Source organism: Dendrobates tinctorius, unplaced genomic scaffold (genome assembly GCF_039654945.1).
Source record: "Dendrobates tinctorius isolate UK_male_01 unplaced genomic scaffold, ASM3965494v1 ptg000027l, whole genome shotgun sequence".
Taxonomy (NCBI): domain Eukaryota; kingdom Metazoa; phylum Chordata; class Amphibia; order Anura; family Dendrobatidae; genus Dendrobates; species Dendrobates tinctorius.
Genome location: NW_027361695.1, coordinates 1,729,054 through 1,745,572, shown reverse-complemented (window position 1 = coordinate 1,745,572; position 16,519 = coordinate 1,729,054). Strand labels below are relative to the sequence as shown.

The 16,519-nt window shown below is 50.4% G+C and overlaps 1 protein-coding gene across 1 annotated transcript; it reads left to right on the top strand.

Moving 5' to 3' along the window:
• Positions 1 to 170: 170 nt before the first annotated feature.
• On the top strand, positions 171 to 15,492 carry ARPC4 (actin related protein 2/3 complex subunit 4). The gene is made up of 6 exons (XM_073569656.1): positions 171 to 328; positions 8,874 to 8,992; positions 11,543 to 11,654; positions 11,851 to 11,946; positions 13,044 to 13,214; positions 14,567 to 15,492. Exons 1-6 carry the CDS (start codon positions 239 to 241, stop codon positions 14,570 to 14,572), a joined length of 594 nt encoding a protein of 197 aa, XP_073425757.1. The 5' UTR covers positions 171 to 238; the 3' UTR covers positions 14,573 to 15,492.
• The last annotated feature ends 1,027 nt before the right edge of the window (positions 15,493 to 16,519 follow it).

The following is a 16,519-nucleotide window of genomic DNA, read 5'->3' as shown; positions in this document are numbered from 1 at the left end:
TAATATGGTGAGAAGCTGGAAAGACGCAACCATTCTCTCTCCAGAGGGGGGTACCGTCTGATATGTACCTGTCATTCCGGAGCTGATCATAGAAACTCATGTAGAATATGAGGGTGGTACCATGTGATAAGGGCAGGGGGAAACGAGCTCACGGGCAGGGCGGTGTTTGTATACGTTCGTGTAACTTGAAATCAGTGTCTCGTCTTTACACCCCCTGATTTAATAATGGTTTGGCCGGATGGCTGACCGTCTCTCTGAGAGGGGGGAAGCGTCCGACTGCGCAGGCGCAGAGCTGTCACTTCCGCTATCGGGAGCTACCGGAGCGATGGTGAGTGAGGCGGGGAGGTTCCCCGGGAGGTCACCGGCCGGGATGTGTGGACGGTTGTTACATGGCGGGGAGGAGCGGTCACGGTTCGGCCACTGTCGGGGAATAGTGGGAGCGGCTCTCGGGAGGATGAAGCAACCGGTGGAGGGCGGAGGCCGCCCGGGAATGTGCACGGGTGCAGCGCCCTCTGCAGGTGTCTCTCCAGCATTGCACAATCCTAGGAGGCGGCTGCTCCAGCTCTCCGGTCACACCATGCGATTCTGTGCAGCCCCCATAGCCGGCAGTGCAGGAGGGGTCTTACCATTGGCCTCTAGGGAGCAGTGTGAGGGGTTAATGCCCGCCCCATAGGGGTTTCCTATAAACTGTCGGGGTACAGAATGGGCTCCTGTTGGACGGTGGAGCAGTCTCTGGGGGTGCAGCAGTAATAGCTCAGCTGCGCCTCATATATGAACACAAGACCCCTGTTCTGGAGAGCGGTGGGGGTCTCGGTTATATCCTGAAAGTTAGAACTTAGGAAAGTGTTTTTAGTTTCAGCAAAAAACCCCTTGTTTCCTGTTCGAAATCAAACTGCTTTAATCGCCCTCCCCGAGTCCGGCGCTGAGTCTCTGCCGCTGCTCCTGGTGTCTGTTGTTTGCTGCAGGGCTTGTGTCAAGTCGGGCAGAGCGGCTGAGCTCACTGGTTGGCTGCAGCGCTTGCGTCAACTCGGGCAGAGCCACTGAGCTCACTGGTTGGCTGCAGCGCTTGCGTCAACTCGGGCAGAGCCACTAAGCTCACTGGTTGGCTGCAGCGCTTGCGTCAACTCGGGCAGAGCCACTGAGCTCACTGGTTGGCTGCAGCGCTTGCGTCAACTCGGGCAGAGCCGCCGAGCTCACTGGTTGGCTGCAGCGCTTGTCAGCTCGGGCAGAGCAGCTGAGCTCACTGGTTGGCTGCAGCGCTTGTCAGCTCGGGCAGAGCAGCTGAGCTCACTGGTTGGCTGCAGCGCTTGTGTCAACTCGGGCAGAGCAGCTGAGCTCACTGGTTGGCTGCAGCGCTTGCGTCAACTCGGGCAGTGCCGCTGAACTCACTGGTTGGCTGCAGCGCTTGCGTCAACTCGGGCAGTGCCGCTGAACTCACTGGTTGGCTGCAGCGCTTGCGTCAACTCGGGCAGTGCCGCTGAGCTCACTGGTTGGCTGCAGCGCTTGCGTCAACTCGGGCAGAGCGGCCGAGCTCACTGGTTGGCTGCAGCGCTTGCGTCAACTCGGGCAGAGCGGCCGAGCTCACTGGTTGGCTGCAGCGCTTGCGTCAACTCGGGCAGAGCGGCCGAGCTCACTGGTTGGCTGCAGCGCTTGCGTCAACTCGGGCAGAGCGGCCGAGCTCACTGGTTGGCTGCAGCGCTTGCGTCAACTCGGGCAGAGCGGCCGAGCTCACTGGTTGGCTGCAGCGCTTGCGTCAACTCGGGCAGAGCGGCCGAGCTCACTGGTTGGCTGCAGCGCTTGCGTCAACTCGGGCAGAGCGGCCGAGCTCACTGGTTGGCTGCAGCGCTTGCGTCAACTCGGGCAGAGCGGCCGAGCTCACTGGTTGGCTGCAGCGCTTGCGTCAACTCGGGCAGAGCGGCCGAGCTCACTGGTTGGCTGCAGCGCTTGCGTCAACTCGGGCAGAGCGGCCGAGCTCACTGGTTGGCTGCAGCGCTTGCGTCAACTCGGGCAGAGCGGCCAAGCTCACTGGTTGGCTGCAGCGCTTGCGTCAACTCGGGCAGAGCGGCCGAGCTCACTGGTTGGCTGCAGCGCTTGCGTCAACTCGGGCAGAGCGGCCGAGCTCACTGGTTGGCTGCAGCGCTTGCGTCAACTCGGGCAGAGCGGCCGAGCTCACTGGTTGGCTGCAGCGCTTGCGTCAACTCGGGCAGAGCGGCCGAGCTCACTGGTTGGCTGCAGCGCTTGCGTCAACTCGGGCAGAGCGGCCGAGCTCACTGGTTGGCTGCAGCGCTTGCGTCAACTCGGGCAGAGCGGCCGAGCTCACTGGTTGGCTGCAGCGCTTGCGTCAACTCGGGCAGAGCGGCCGAGCTCACTGGTTGGCTGCAGCGCTTGCGTCAACTCGGGCAGAGCGGCCGAGCTCACTGGTTGGCTGCAGCGCTTGCGTCAACTCGGGCAGAGCGGCCGAGCTCACTGGTTGGCTGCAGCGCTTGCGTCAACTCGGGCAGAGCGGCCGAGCTCACTGGTTGGCTGCAGCGCTTGCGTCAACTCGGGCAGAGCGGCCGAGCTCACTGGTTGGCTGCAGCGCTTGCGTCAACTCGGGCAGAGCGGCCGAGCTCACTGGTTGGCTGCAGCGCTTGCGTCAACTCGGGCAGAGCGGCCGAGCTCACTGGTTGGCTGCAGCGCTTGCGTCAACTCGGGCAGAGCGGCCGAGCTCACTGGTTGGCTGCAGCGCTTGCGTCAACTCGGGCAGAGCGGCCGAGCTCACTGGTTGGCTGCAGCGCTTGCGTCAACTCGGGCAGAGCGGCCGAGCTCACTGGTTGGCTGCAGCGCTTGCGTCAACTCGGGCAGAGCGGCCGAGCTCACTGGTTGGCTGCAGCGCTTGCGTCAACTCGGGCAGAGCGGCCGAGCTCACTGGTTGGCTGCAGCGCTTGCGTCAACTCGGGCAGAGCGGCCGAGCTCACTGGTTGGCTGCAGCGCTTGCGTCAACTCGGGCAGAGCGGCCGAGCTCACTGGTTGGCTGCAGCGCTTGCGTCAACTCGGGCAGAGCGGCCGAGCTCACTGGTTGGCTGCAGCGCTTGCGTCAACTCGGGCAGAGCGGCCGAGCTCACTGGTTGGCTGCAGCGCTTGCGTCAACTCGGGCAGAGCGGCCGAGCTCACTGGTTGGCTGCAGCGCTTGCGTCAACTCGGGCAGAGCGGCCGAGCTCACTGGTTGGCTGCAGCGCTTGCGTCAACTCGGGCAGAGCGGCCGAGCTCACTGGTTGGCTGCAGCGCTTGCGTCAACTCGGGCAGAGCGGCCGAGCTCACTGGTTGGCTGCAGCGCTTGCGTCAACTCGGGCAGAGCGGCCGAGCTCACTGGTTGGCTGCAGCGCTTGCGTCAACTCGGGCAGAGCGGCCGAGCTCACTGGTTGGCTGCAGCGCTTGCGTCAACTCGGGCAGAGCGGCCGAGCTCACTGGTTGGCTGCAGCGCTTGCGTCAACTCGGGCAGAGCGGCCGAGCTCACTGGTTGGCTGCAGCGCTTGCGTCAACTCGGGCAGAGCGGCCGAGCTCACTGGTTGGCTGCAGCGCTTGCGTCAACTCGGGCAGAGCGGCCGAGCTCACTGGTTGGCTGCAGCGCTTGCGTCAACTCGGGCAGAGCGGCCGAGCTCACTGGTTGGCTGCAGCGCTTGCGTCAACTCGGGCAGAGCGGCCGAGCTCACTGGTTGGCTGCAGCGCTTGCGTCAACTCGGGCAGAGCGGCCGAGCTCACTGGTTGGCTGCAGCGCTTGCGTCAACTCGGGCAGAGCGGCCGAGCTCACTGGTTGGCTGCAGCGCTTGCGTCAACTCGGGCAGAGCGGCCGAGCTCACTGGTTGGCTGCAGCGCTTGCGTCAACTCGGGCAGAGCGGCCGAGCTCACTGGTTGGCTGCAGCGCTTGCGTCAACTCGGGCAGAGCGGCCGAGCTCACTGGTTGGCTGCAGCGCTTGCGTCAACTCGGGCAGAGCGGCCGAGCTCACTGGTTGGCTGCAGCGCTTGCGTCAACTCGGGCAGAGCGGCCGAGCTCACTGGTTGGCTGCAGCGCTTGCGTCAACTCGGGCAGAGCGGCCGAGCTCACTGGTTGGCTGCAGCGCTTGCGTCAACTCGGGCAGAGCGGCCGAGCTCACTGGTTGGCTGCAGCGCTTGCGTCAACTCGGGCAGAGCGGCCGAGCTCACTGGTTGGCTGCAGCGCTTGCGTCAACTCGGGCAGAGCGGCCGAGCTCACTGGTTGGCTGCAGCGCTTGCGTCAACTCGGGCAGAGCGGCCGAGCTCACTGGTTGGCTGCAGCGCTTGCGTCAACTCGGGCAGAGCGGCCGAGCTCACTGGTTGGCTGCAGCGCTTGCGTCAACTCGGGCAGAGCGGCCGAGCTCACTGGTTGGCTGCAGCGCTTGCGTCAACTCGGGCAGAGCGGCCGAGCTCACTGGTTGGCTGCAGCGCTTGCGTCAACTCGGGCAGAGCGGCCGAGCTCACTGGTTGGCTGCAGCGCTTGCGTCAACTCGGGCAGAGCGGCCGAGCTCACTGGTTGGCTGCAGCGCTTGCGTCAACTCGGGCAGAGCGGCCGAGCTCACTGGTTGGCTGCAGCGCTTGCGTCAACTCGGGCAGAGCGGCCGAGCTCACTGGTTGGCTGCAGCGCTTGCGTCAACTCGGGCAGAGCGGCCGAGCTCACTGGTTGGCTGCAGCGCTTGCGTCAACTCGGGCAGAGCGGCCGAGCTCACTGGTTGGCTGCAGCGCTTGCGTCAACTCGGGCAGAGCGGCCGAGCTCACTGGTTGGCTGCAGCGCTTGCGTCAACTCGGGCAGAGCGGCCGAGCTCACTGGTTGGCTGCAGCGCTTGCGTCAACTCGGGCAGAGCGGCCGAGCTCACTGGTTGGCTGCAGGGCTTGCGTCAACTCGGGCAGAGCGGCCGAGCTCACTGGTTGGCTGCAGGGCTTGCGTCAACTCGGGCAGTGCTGCTGAGCTCACTGGTTGGCTGCAGCACTATTGACATGGTGTCAGTGCTGCAGACAATAACACACTAGGAGCAGCGGTGGGGATTCGCAGCTGGACCCCAGGATCGTGAGTAAAGACATTTAAAAAATAATTTGCATCTGGAGGAACAAGGTTTTTCTAAAAAAAAAAACAAACAAAAAAAACAAAACAGAAGCCCCCTTTAAGTCAGCCCTTTATTCTTTTTTAATATAATCCTGTCTAGAGGGTTATCCCCTCCCATGGGGGTGCCTGAGAAAGCTGAGGCAGAGCTCGGACCCTCAGTGATCTGCAAGGTAGGGGATATCTTACTGGTCACTGGGGGTCCAGGCACCGTACTAGTCTTTCTCACACAAGGAATGGCGCTGAGGACCAGGATGTGCATCTGCACTCCATCCAAGCCTGACCCCGCTCTGCAGCACTCAGACCCCAGCGATCAGCAAGATAGCGGATTGTCATACATCCGATGTGTCCTCTGTTGCGGCTGGATTTATTTATTTTTTGCTCCCGTTGTGCATCACTAATGATCTGCACAAGGAAAGTGGGACAGATGATGCAATGCTCTCGTGATGTAGGGCAAGGAATTGTAGTTTTGAGGTCTTAAAACTTCTTGGGGGCACTTTGAAAGTAGAGGTGATGCCCTTTCAGGCCTTCATCTCTTGTCTCGATTAGTCTGAGGGCAGATCTCGCACTTGTTTGCATCTACAGGGTGACATCTGCTACAGATCTAATGTTTCCCATAGCTGAAAGTTGCTACAAGTGTAGACAATGCAACAGAGTATCCGGATCAGGCTGGCCTTTGCGCTGGGGTCCTCTGGGCTACTGATCTGTTTGTTTTGTTGAGACACTTGATACATTATTAGCACTAAAACATATGGTGTCTAGACAATCTTCTAAACCTGCTTCTATTCACTGACAGCAAGCACGTAGCCTAAAAATGGCTACAAGTGAGGCAGAAAAGTTGCATAAAGATTTCGATAATCTCTCTTGTACTTGGAGTAAAAATGTGAAATTATCCATAAATGGGTATTCTGATCTTATAAAGGGATGGTATGTTGAAGGATGGGTGGGTTCTGATTTTTGGGACTCCCACTGATCCTGGGAGAATGAAGGGGACTTGGCACCACAGCGCCTTTTTCTGGCCGTGCTAGTAAATTGCAGCTGATCCTCTCACTTGAATCAGGCTATGCTGCCGTTCACCTGTCTGGGTGGTCGGAGCGCCGCTGTGAAAGGAATGAAGCCCTGACTTGGTGCGATGGCACTTTTACACTCAGGACAGGTGGCAATCCCATAAATTGGACTCCCACCCATCACGGTAATATACCAACCCGACTGAGATGTGACCGATATCCCGTGGATTATTGATGGCGCAGCTTTCTCATTTGTGTCTCCAGTCAGTCAGATCATCAGTTGTAATCCTTAAAGGCATCGTATTAGTATATAAGCTTAGCTTTAAAGGGATAGAATATGGGAATACCCTCTTATGGATATGTGACAATCTGATCTCTAGGACCCCCTACAATCCTGAAATTAAAGAGGTGCTAGCTTCCTTACTGTGTGCTCTGCAGCCCCTGTACAGCCAGGTGGTCAGGAGCGCTGCTCTGGAGGGAAAGCTTAGACAAAGCGATAAATTAGCTCTGTGGCCCTCTTATTTTCACGGTTGGTGGGGTTACAGTCATAAAGTGATAATTTTTCAAGTTGAGAATATTCTTTTCTAGGGCTGTTGCTTATGTAGCACCAGCAAAAAAAAAAGGGGAACTGAAGACCCTCTCCCATTCTCCTTGATAATGCACATCCTGAAGTCCTGAAGCTTTCCTGCACGCTTGGCCCTGCTCCATATTCTCGGGGAGGTGTGTGTGGGTTTGCAGCAGATGGTATTCCTGCTGTGTCCGGGCGTGTCACATGCCCGGGAGCAAAAACGTAGGAAGTTTATCTTCGTCAGCGCACGTGGGGTTGGTTTGTGAATTCCTCGGTCGCCCTCTCGCTCGCCCCCAGCTGATTTGTACGGTCGCGTTTGCCCCGTGCGCTCCTCAGTTGTGGTTTAGGGGTTTCTCTCCTTTAGCTTCTTTAATCCTGTAATTGAAGTGCTGCATCATTTCTCGGCTTTTCCAGCTGTTGCAAAACTACTACTTCCAGCATGCTATTGCTGCTATGGGCTGTCGGTGCATGCTGAGAGTTGTAGTTTGGTTGGAGAACTCGACTTGATACGGAGTGGATTTTGAAGTAGAGAACAACTCACAGCTGCCGTCTGTTAGGGCATGCTGGGAGTTGTAGTTTTGCAGCGAATTACCGTTTGGTTATGGAAGTAATGCTTTACGTTTTAGGGGCCTCATTGACCACCTCTGGAGCCAGGCTGACGGAAGTAGTGATAATGTGCAATAGATATTGGTAGTGGATAACCCACTCTTTTGGGGGGGCACTGAGACCACCTGGCTCCTGGGATTGGGGGGGGCACACTGTGGAATAGAAGATGGACACTGCACCCCAGGATAAAATGGACGGAGACCTCACAACCTCAGTCTCCTGGAGTGATTGGGGTCAGGTGGATCAGTAATTGATTAGGCGGATAATGAGGTTGGATAAGTGGGTATGCACATGTGTGTAGGTTGGTAGATGGATGGTTGAGTGGGTAAGTAGATGACAGGCTGGATAACTTGCCTGATGGGTAGGTAAATGAATGAATGGGTGGTGGGTTGGATGTTTAGGGAGATGGATTGGGCAGGTAGATGAATAGATATAGGAGATATCTATGAAAGCTCCTATTTCCAGACCACTAAAAACCCATCCTTTTTTTCCCTAAGGGGTGAAGTGCTTATTGGCAGGCAGTTTCTATCTAACTACTTGTGCTGCCTCCTGTGACGACAGATCGACAGAGTAGTTTCTTCTGACAGCTGACGTGAGGTCTCAGGAAGCAGGAGAATCGCTGTCAGGAGCCGTCCATGAGCCAGGAGAGGCCTTCGCGGGGCTGCACAGGCTTTGCCCATGGGGGAAAAAAAAAGTCCTGGATAACTCCTTTAACCTTAGAGCATGGACCAGGAGGCCAACCCCATCCCCACTACTGATTGTACACTGTGCATAGGCAGAAAGATGCCACTCCGTGTTGTTGGCAGAGTTATACAGAACTCAGCATACAGAGATCTGCAACAAATCAGTGATAGTATCAAAACTGCAGCAAGCAGCCCAGTTAGTGATCTATCACTAGAATCAGGGTCTCTGCCTCTACATCATGCTGCTCTCGGAAGGAGTAGAACAAACATGGTGACAGATTCATCTCAAAGGAAGCGATCAGATGATCACCACTTACAGTGACCGTCAGTTGTAAAAATGCAGCAATATCATTCTGATACCGTCTCGCTGATTTGTGTGGGGTTCCCTTCCCTGTCGGTGTTCTGCTTGGTAAATCTGCCTAATTAGAGAAAGCCGTGGGGTTGCGGATGGATCACTACATGACCGCGCAGATTTTCTACGTAGCGACTGAAGCGGTACGTGATCATGCATATCGCCAACCCCTTTAGGGTTGGCGATATGTATGATCGTGGGGATCAGCAGACACTGTGATACCTCCAGCACCGACAATGTATTTGTGAGCCGCTAATAAGTAACCAGCTCTGATTGTGCCTCATTTTCCTGCCAAAAAGTTAATGGATCTGTTGACTTGTGAGACTCCCGGCCGGGCGTGTCCCGGGGCCGTGGATGGTAACTCCCATCATCAACGAAGATAATGCTACTATTATGTGAGACCTGGAGACGCTGAGGTTCTCAGGATGGTGTCACCTCTTTATTTTTCATTGTGCAGATGGTGAAATCTGAGGTTATTTAGTGACCGTGCCGCTTCCTTTTCTGAGCAACTACCGTGCCCGCAGATGTGGCCACCCTAGACTCATGATGTTCCTTCTCTTTCCAGTCTGCCACACTTCGCCCGTACCTCAACACGGTCCGCGCCACCTTACAGGCGGCGATGTGTCTGGAAAACTTCTCCTCGCAGGTGGTGGAAAGACATAACAAGCCCGAAGTGGAAGTCAGGTACGAAACGGCAACACCGGCCGCATCTACGGATAGTAAAGTATACCGTTGTTACTGGATTTTAATATGCCTGATCTTTGTTATTAGAAGATAAGCCATCCCCAAAAACATTGCAATAAGTACAGTGGATGTAATAGTTTGGGCACCCCTGGTCAAAATTACTGTTACTGTGAACAGTTAAGCAAGTTGAAGATGAAATGAAATCTAAAAGGCCTAAAGTTACAGATGACACATTTCCTTTGTATTTTAGGCAAAAAAAAAAATCATTTTCATCTTTTACATTTTAAAAATGACAAAAAGGAAAATGGTCTGATGCAAATGTTTGGGCACCCTGCATGGTTAGTACCTAGTAGGGCCCCCTTTTGAAAGTATCACAGCTTGTAAATGCTTTTTGTAGTCAGACAAGAGTCATTCAGTTCTTTTTTTGGGGGATTCTCATCATTCTTCCTTGGAGAATTCTTCTAGTTCTGTGAGATTCCTGGGCTGTCATGCATCCTCTGCTATTCTGAGCTCTAGCCACAAGTTCTCAATGATGCTCAGATCAGGGGACTGTGAGGGCCATTGTAAAACCTTCAGCTTGTGCCTTTTGAGGTAGTCTATTGTGGATTGTGATGTGTGTTTAGGATCATTATCCATTTGTAGCAGCCATCCTCATCCTCTTCCTTTTTTCACCTTCATCTTTTTACAGATGGTGTTATGTTTGCATCAAGAATTTGTTGAATTCATTGAATCCATTCTTCCCTCTACCCATGAAATGTTCCCAGTGCCATTGGCTGCAAAACAACTCCAAAGCATGATTGATCCACCCCCATGCTTAATGGTTGGCGAGATGTTCTTTTCCTGAAATTCTCTACACATACCTTTTGATCATTGTGGCCAAAGAGTTCTATGTTCTCCTCATCAGTCCACAGGACTTGTTTCCAAAATGCTTCAGGCTTGTTTAGATGTTCTTTTGCGTACTTCTGACTCTGAATTTAATGGTGAGGATGCAGGAGAGGTTTTCTTCTGATGACTCTTCCATGAAGGCCATATTTGTGCAGGTGTTTCTGAACAATAGAACAATGTACCAAAACTCCAGTGTCTGCTAATTCTTTCTGAAGGTCTTTTGCAGTCAGACGGGGATTCTGATTTGCCTCTCTAGCAATCCAATAATCTGCTCTCACTGAAATTTTGCTTGGTCTTCCAGACCTTATCTTGACCTCCACTGTTCCTGTTAATTGCCGTTTCTTAATTATATTTCAAACTGAGGAAAGGGCAACCTAAAAACACTTAGCTATCTTTTAGCTTTCTCCTGCTTTGTGGGCCTCCACCATTTTCAGAGTGCTAGGCAGCTGCTTAGAAGAACCCACGGCTGCTGTTTTTTGGCACAAGGTTAGAGGAGGCTGGATTTTTATAAAGCTAGAAATCTGCATCACCTGGCCTTTCTTACTGATGATCGTGAATGAGCCATAACCCTAACAGGCTAATGAAGGTCTGAAACCTTGGTCAAAGTTAACACAAATCTCCAAGGGTGCTCAAACTTTTGCATCGGCCCATTTTCCTTTCTGTAATTTTTAAAATGTAAAATAGAAACTATATATAATACATATTTTTTTATTGCCTAAAATACAAAGAAAAAGGTGTCATCTGTAACTTTAGTCCTTTAAGAGATCATTTAATCTTCAACTTGCTTAACTGTTCACAGTAATAGTTATTTTGACCAGGGGTGCCCAAACTTACCAATACCGGCATTTTAATAAGTTGATCCCCAGTGATTAAGAACAAGCATTCTAATGAGCGCTCGTTAGGCCAATTAGTGTCTGAGTAAAGCTGCTAATTTAATACATTTTTGCTTAAAAAAATAATCCGCTGTTCTGTGATCTTCACAAATGCTGCAGATTTACTGCAATTCTGACCCCAAAAATTTGTGAAGTGTGAACGCCGCCTACAAGGTTCTTATTTTTTTAATTGAATGACTTAATGCGGGGGTCCAGTTTGGGAGACCGAGAGCAGAGAGCCTCTGTTTTGCAGGCCCATCAGGACATGATTAATAAGGCCCATTGATCTCCGTGGGCGCCACCCCGCGGTCCCATAACGGAGGACCCTCCGTACGGTTCGTACGACCTCTTTCTGTCGGACGAGGCACCTGACGGGACACATCCGGTAATGACGGTAATTGCCGTGTGATAAATTATTGCCGCTCCTCCTACGGATTTGTTTCTGAAAAGAACCCAAATGTTCTCAGAACAGATGACTGCTTGTTGCCACGGAAACAGTGACAGTGAAACCTTTTTTGGAATATGGAACCTTTGGAGATTTTTAAAGGGGAAGTGCCTTAGAGCAAAATTACCCCAACATTGACGGAAGCCATACAAGTTTGTGGGTTGAATGCCCTTCAGTCTTTCCCTGCACCGCAGCATACAGCCGTCCAGGCGTATTCATGTGAATGGGGCCCAGTGCAGTCATCTGCACCTTATGTGACCGAGCGCTGCTCTGCAGGAAGAGACTGGCCGCAGCGTTACACCAGCAGCGCACCTCCTCCTTTCTTAGGATCTCCGTCTTCTTTTGCAGGAGTAGTAAAGAACTGCTTTTACAGCCGGTGGTCATCAGCAGGAACGAGAAGGAGAAAGTTTTGATCGAGGGATCCATTAACTCCGTGCGTGTCAGCATCGCAGTTAAACAGGTCAGTTGCCGGACGGATGGTCTGGAGCAGTCGGCTCCTCAACTACAACTCCCAGCGTGGTTGGGGAGAGACCGATAACCAACGACACCTCTGGGTGACCATTATAACTCTTATGCGGCTGCCACGTAACACTGATGGGCTAATTCCTGGACCTTCCTGCTCATTGATAACTGAAGTTTCCTCCTTTCCTTTTTAGGCCGATGAAATTGAAAAGATTTTATGTCACAAATTCATGCGCTTCATGATGATGAGAGCGGAAAATTTCTTTATCCTGCGCAGAAAGCCAGTAGAGGTGAGTGATAATTGGCCGGATCGTAGTGGGACCTCGCGGACAGTCATAGGGGACAATTGTACGTCCTACTAGTCATAGCATCGGTGAGACGGACATGAAACTCTGTCCAAGCATGGACCTCGTAGTACGAACTGTTCGTGGGTCGCCCAACCTGAACGCTACTGCTCCATTGGCATATACGGGGCTGTGGAGTTGAGGTCAGGAGACCCGCGGACAGTCCGTACACCGAGGTCCGAGCTCGGACAGTTTGCTTGATCCCTATGACAGAACATCTCTCACTCATGTGGCTTATATCGGCCATTACTGTTCCCTGTTAATGGGCGCCATGTAACACCACACTTTTTGTTTGCATCGGGGTTTTCTGGAACAAGTCACCTTTATAGATCTTGCCTATGCACGGCACATCATTGTGGGGAGAAAAAAAAACCTACACACCTACAAATCCATCACCTCTCCTCCGTATTGCTGGCCTGATACATCACCATTGCAGCCAATGATTGCCTCCTTAGGATGTACGGAAATTGGGATTTCTCCCATAGTATGGACGTATGACTTTACTGACCACAGCAGTGACCTGTTCACAGCCCTTTTAAGTCCTCCCCTTTATAAATCTGCTTAGGAGCGCAAATGGCATGTACGTGACATCTGGTCCTGCGCTTTAAACTTGCGTCATTGTAAAGGTGCAGCATGGGTTTAAAACTGTTGCAATCTAGCAGGAACGGGTCGAGCTCCCTGATTGACAGCTGGTCACTACAGGGGCTTTCTATGGACCCTTTAGGGGGAGCAGACAACTTCAAAACAAGTCACTGATTTATCAGTTATCCTTTATCCATTGGGTAGGTGGTGGGTTATGGATGGAGGACCCCTTTAGGTTCGGTGCAGCTCATGTACCTGGATGCTGCTGCTCACATGTAAGATTTTCCGCTGTCGTCGGTGTGAATCCAGGCTGAGCGGCTCCTGCCGGGTCCGAACCTTAGTCGCTGCCTGATGCGTGGGAGCAATTTGCGTTCCCTTTAGCAGCAGCATGTAACGACACCCCTCTGATCTGCAGCTCTGTGTAATGAGCGGTTCTTTTATCTTGTGTTTTTTGTTCCCAGGGCTACGACATCAGCTTCCTGATCACAAACTTCCACACGGAGCAAATGTACAAACACAAGCTGGTGGACTTCGTCATTCATTTTATGGAGGAGATCGACAAGGAGATCAGTGAAATGAAGCTGTCAGTCAACGCTAGGGCCCGTATCGTAGCCGAGGAATTCCTTAAAAATGTAAGGACACTCGCCGCACAATACGCCGGGATGGATACTTGTACCGCAAGGTTACAGCCTCCCTCTGTATAAAAATGGCCAGATCTGATCGGCCGCTGAGACCCCAGAGATTAGGGGAAGGTCTGTGTTCAGTTGAGGTGGTCTCGCATGTGATGTCACTTTTACATTGAACTTAAAGTAGTTTTAAAGCTTCCCTCACGTCCACATAAAAGACGAGCAATGCCGATAACGTTACCTGTCAAAATGCCTGCACGATCGCTGCACATATATGGGTGTGAATAGCCGGCGTGGGGACCGAACATTAATGCACTGCTCATTGTCAATGCAGAAGTGAGCGGCGTCTGATAAGACCTTTAAGTTGGGACCATCCAGAATGGAAAATGGGACACCTATATCGGTCACCCAGCAATTGTTCTTTTTCCGCGCAAATCATATGTTTCTGCCTTTTGCTGTGTCCAATGTGCTCGCTGTCAGGATTCACCTCTGTTTTACTGATCAAGCCTGTACATCAGCCGACTGCTCATAAGCAATTTATAGATTTCGGATCATGTGCTGAGTAGTTTTTCATACACTTCTCTCAATAAAAGAGGAATAAAGCAGGAAGTACTGAAGACTTGTGGCCCCTAGTATCCAAATTGCATGCGAGCACATTGATGACGACTCAACAAGGCAAACAGAGCCAAATCCTGACAGTGTGCAAATTGCATTGTTAGAAGCACCGCAGAAATTAGTTTTGCCTGAAACACCCTTTTAAATGCAGATGGGCTCTTAAGTATTATGGATTTTACCTGCAGATTGTGCAGCTAAAATCCGGAGTGATTACAGTAGGAGGCATTTGGATGAGATTTTAAACTTCTTGTACATCTGCACTTTTACACATGAATATTGACCTGCGGTGCAGATATTCAGGCCCACAGTGTTTAGAAGGGTTAAAATTCTCAGAAAAATCTGTTTACATGCAGGTCTGTAATCTCTTGCCTCTGCAGCCAATTTTTCTTTTTCTCTCGGTCTTCCAATATTTCGGTTTGTGTCTCCATTTTTTTTTTATGTACAGTGACATATTTTCTTGGCTGTCTCGGGGCTTGTTTTTTTATATAACAAACTGAATTTTTTTTTTTTTTTTTAATTATACCAATTCTGGGCGCAGCCACCACTAGAGGGAGCCCAGGAGCTTACTGCATACAGTGCGCTCTCTAAAATAGTATGCAGTAAGCTCCAGAGCTCCCTCTAGTGGTGACTGCAGATCATCAGCAATCAGATAACCTTAAAAGAACCGTTGTCCCCTGATCTGTCTGTTTAGTAAGTTCTGGTTCATATACTGCCCTAACTATTACAATTTCTCTCTGTTGCAGTTTTAAAGAACGGTTTTGGACAGTGGATGTGACTCCCTCAGTTTGCTCCTGGATCTCTGCATCACTGCCCAGCGTGGCAGGGAATAAAAGGGCGGAGGGAGGGGGCTTGCATTTAGGTGCAGAATTAAGGAAATGGTTGAATGTCTGTCGGGTAGACCTCAGGGGGAAATGTACATGGCATGTACCTTCATTCCAAATTCCCCCACAGGATGGGACAAGAATATTTTTATTGTTATTTTGAGAAGATTTATGTGCTTGTCTGAACCTGTTATTTTTTTTTTTTCTTGTTTTAGATTTCCTTTTTTTTTTTTTTTTTTTCTTTCTATATAAAGGTCACTTTTAAAGTGATTTCAATAAGTGCCCAAAACTGGAACCTTCAGTGGCACTGAAGGGGTTATTCTTGAGTGCATTATCGGCTCTTTCTTTCCATTCCTCTCTCCCCTAAAATTATTTTTTTCTTGTGGGGGAGGGGTGAAGCAAAGTTGACCAAGGATTGAGGGCACAGTACACCGCCTGGTGCGTGTATTGTAAGCTGCAGGCGTTCCTCCTGCCCCACGACGAGCCTGGCAGCGAGACGGTTCATGGGTATGGACAACACCTACATACGGCAGCCAAACTATCCAGAGGTACTGTAAGGCTTCCCGTACTGCCGGCCTCATCACAAGATCGTGAACCCGCAGCTTCAACACGTCGGGAAGCTTCTTGTCTAGATTTGCACTCCATATGGACTCGCGCCAAACCACATGGTTCATCTAATGACAGTGGAAATGAATTTTAAGAGCACTTGTCTCCTCTCCCCACCGCCTGCATCTTCAGAATTGGCAATCTTCAGAAAGTACAAAAAAAATTCATATTCTGTATCTTCTGCTTTCTTTGCACTTAATGTAGATTTTTCTTATTCAAAAATAAAGCCTTTTTGTCCTGTCTATGCTCGTTTTGTTGTACATCATTATGTATGTAGCAAAATATACAAAAAAGTAACTGCTATAATAATACTGCTCCAATGTACAAGAATATAACTACTATAATACTGCTCCTATGTACAAGAATATAACTACTATAATACTGCCCCCTATATACAAGAATATAACTACTATAATACTGCTCCTATGTACAAGAATATAACTACTATAATACTGCCCCCTATGTACAAGAATATAACTACTATAATACTGCCTCTATATACAAGAATATAACTACTATAATACTGCCTCTATGTACAAGGATATAACTACTATAATACTGCCCCCTATGTACAAGAATATAACTACTATAATACTGCCTCTATATACAAGAATATAACTACTATAATACTGCTCCTATGTACAAGAATATAACTACTATAATACTGCCCCCTATGTACAAGAATATAACTACTATAATACTGCCTCTATATACAAGAATATAACTACTATAATACTGCTCCTATGTACAAGAATATAACTACTATAATACTGCCCCCTATGTACAAGAATATAACTACTATAATACTGCCTCTATATACAAGAATATAACTACTATAATACTGCCTCTATGTACAAGGATATAACTACTATAATACTGCTCCTATGTACAAGAATATAACTACTATAATACTGCCTCTATATACAAGAATATAACTACTATAATACTGCCTCTATGTACAAGGATATAACTACTATAATACTGCCCCCTATGTACAAGAATATACTATAATACTGCCTCCTACAGTCATATGTAAAAGTTTGGGCACCCCTATTAATGTTAACCTTTTTTCTTTATAACAGTTTTGTTTTTTGCAACAGCTATTTCAGTTTCATATATCTAATAACTGATGGACTCAGTTATATTTCTGGATTCAAATGAGGTTTATTGTACTAACTGAAAATGTGCAATCTGCATTTAAACAAAATTTGACCGGTGCAAAAGTATGGGCACCCTTATCATTTTCTTGATTTGAACACTCCTAACTAC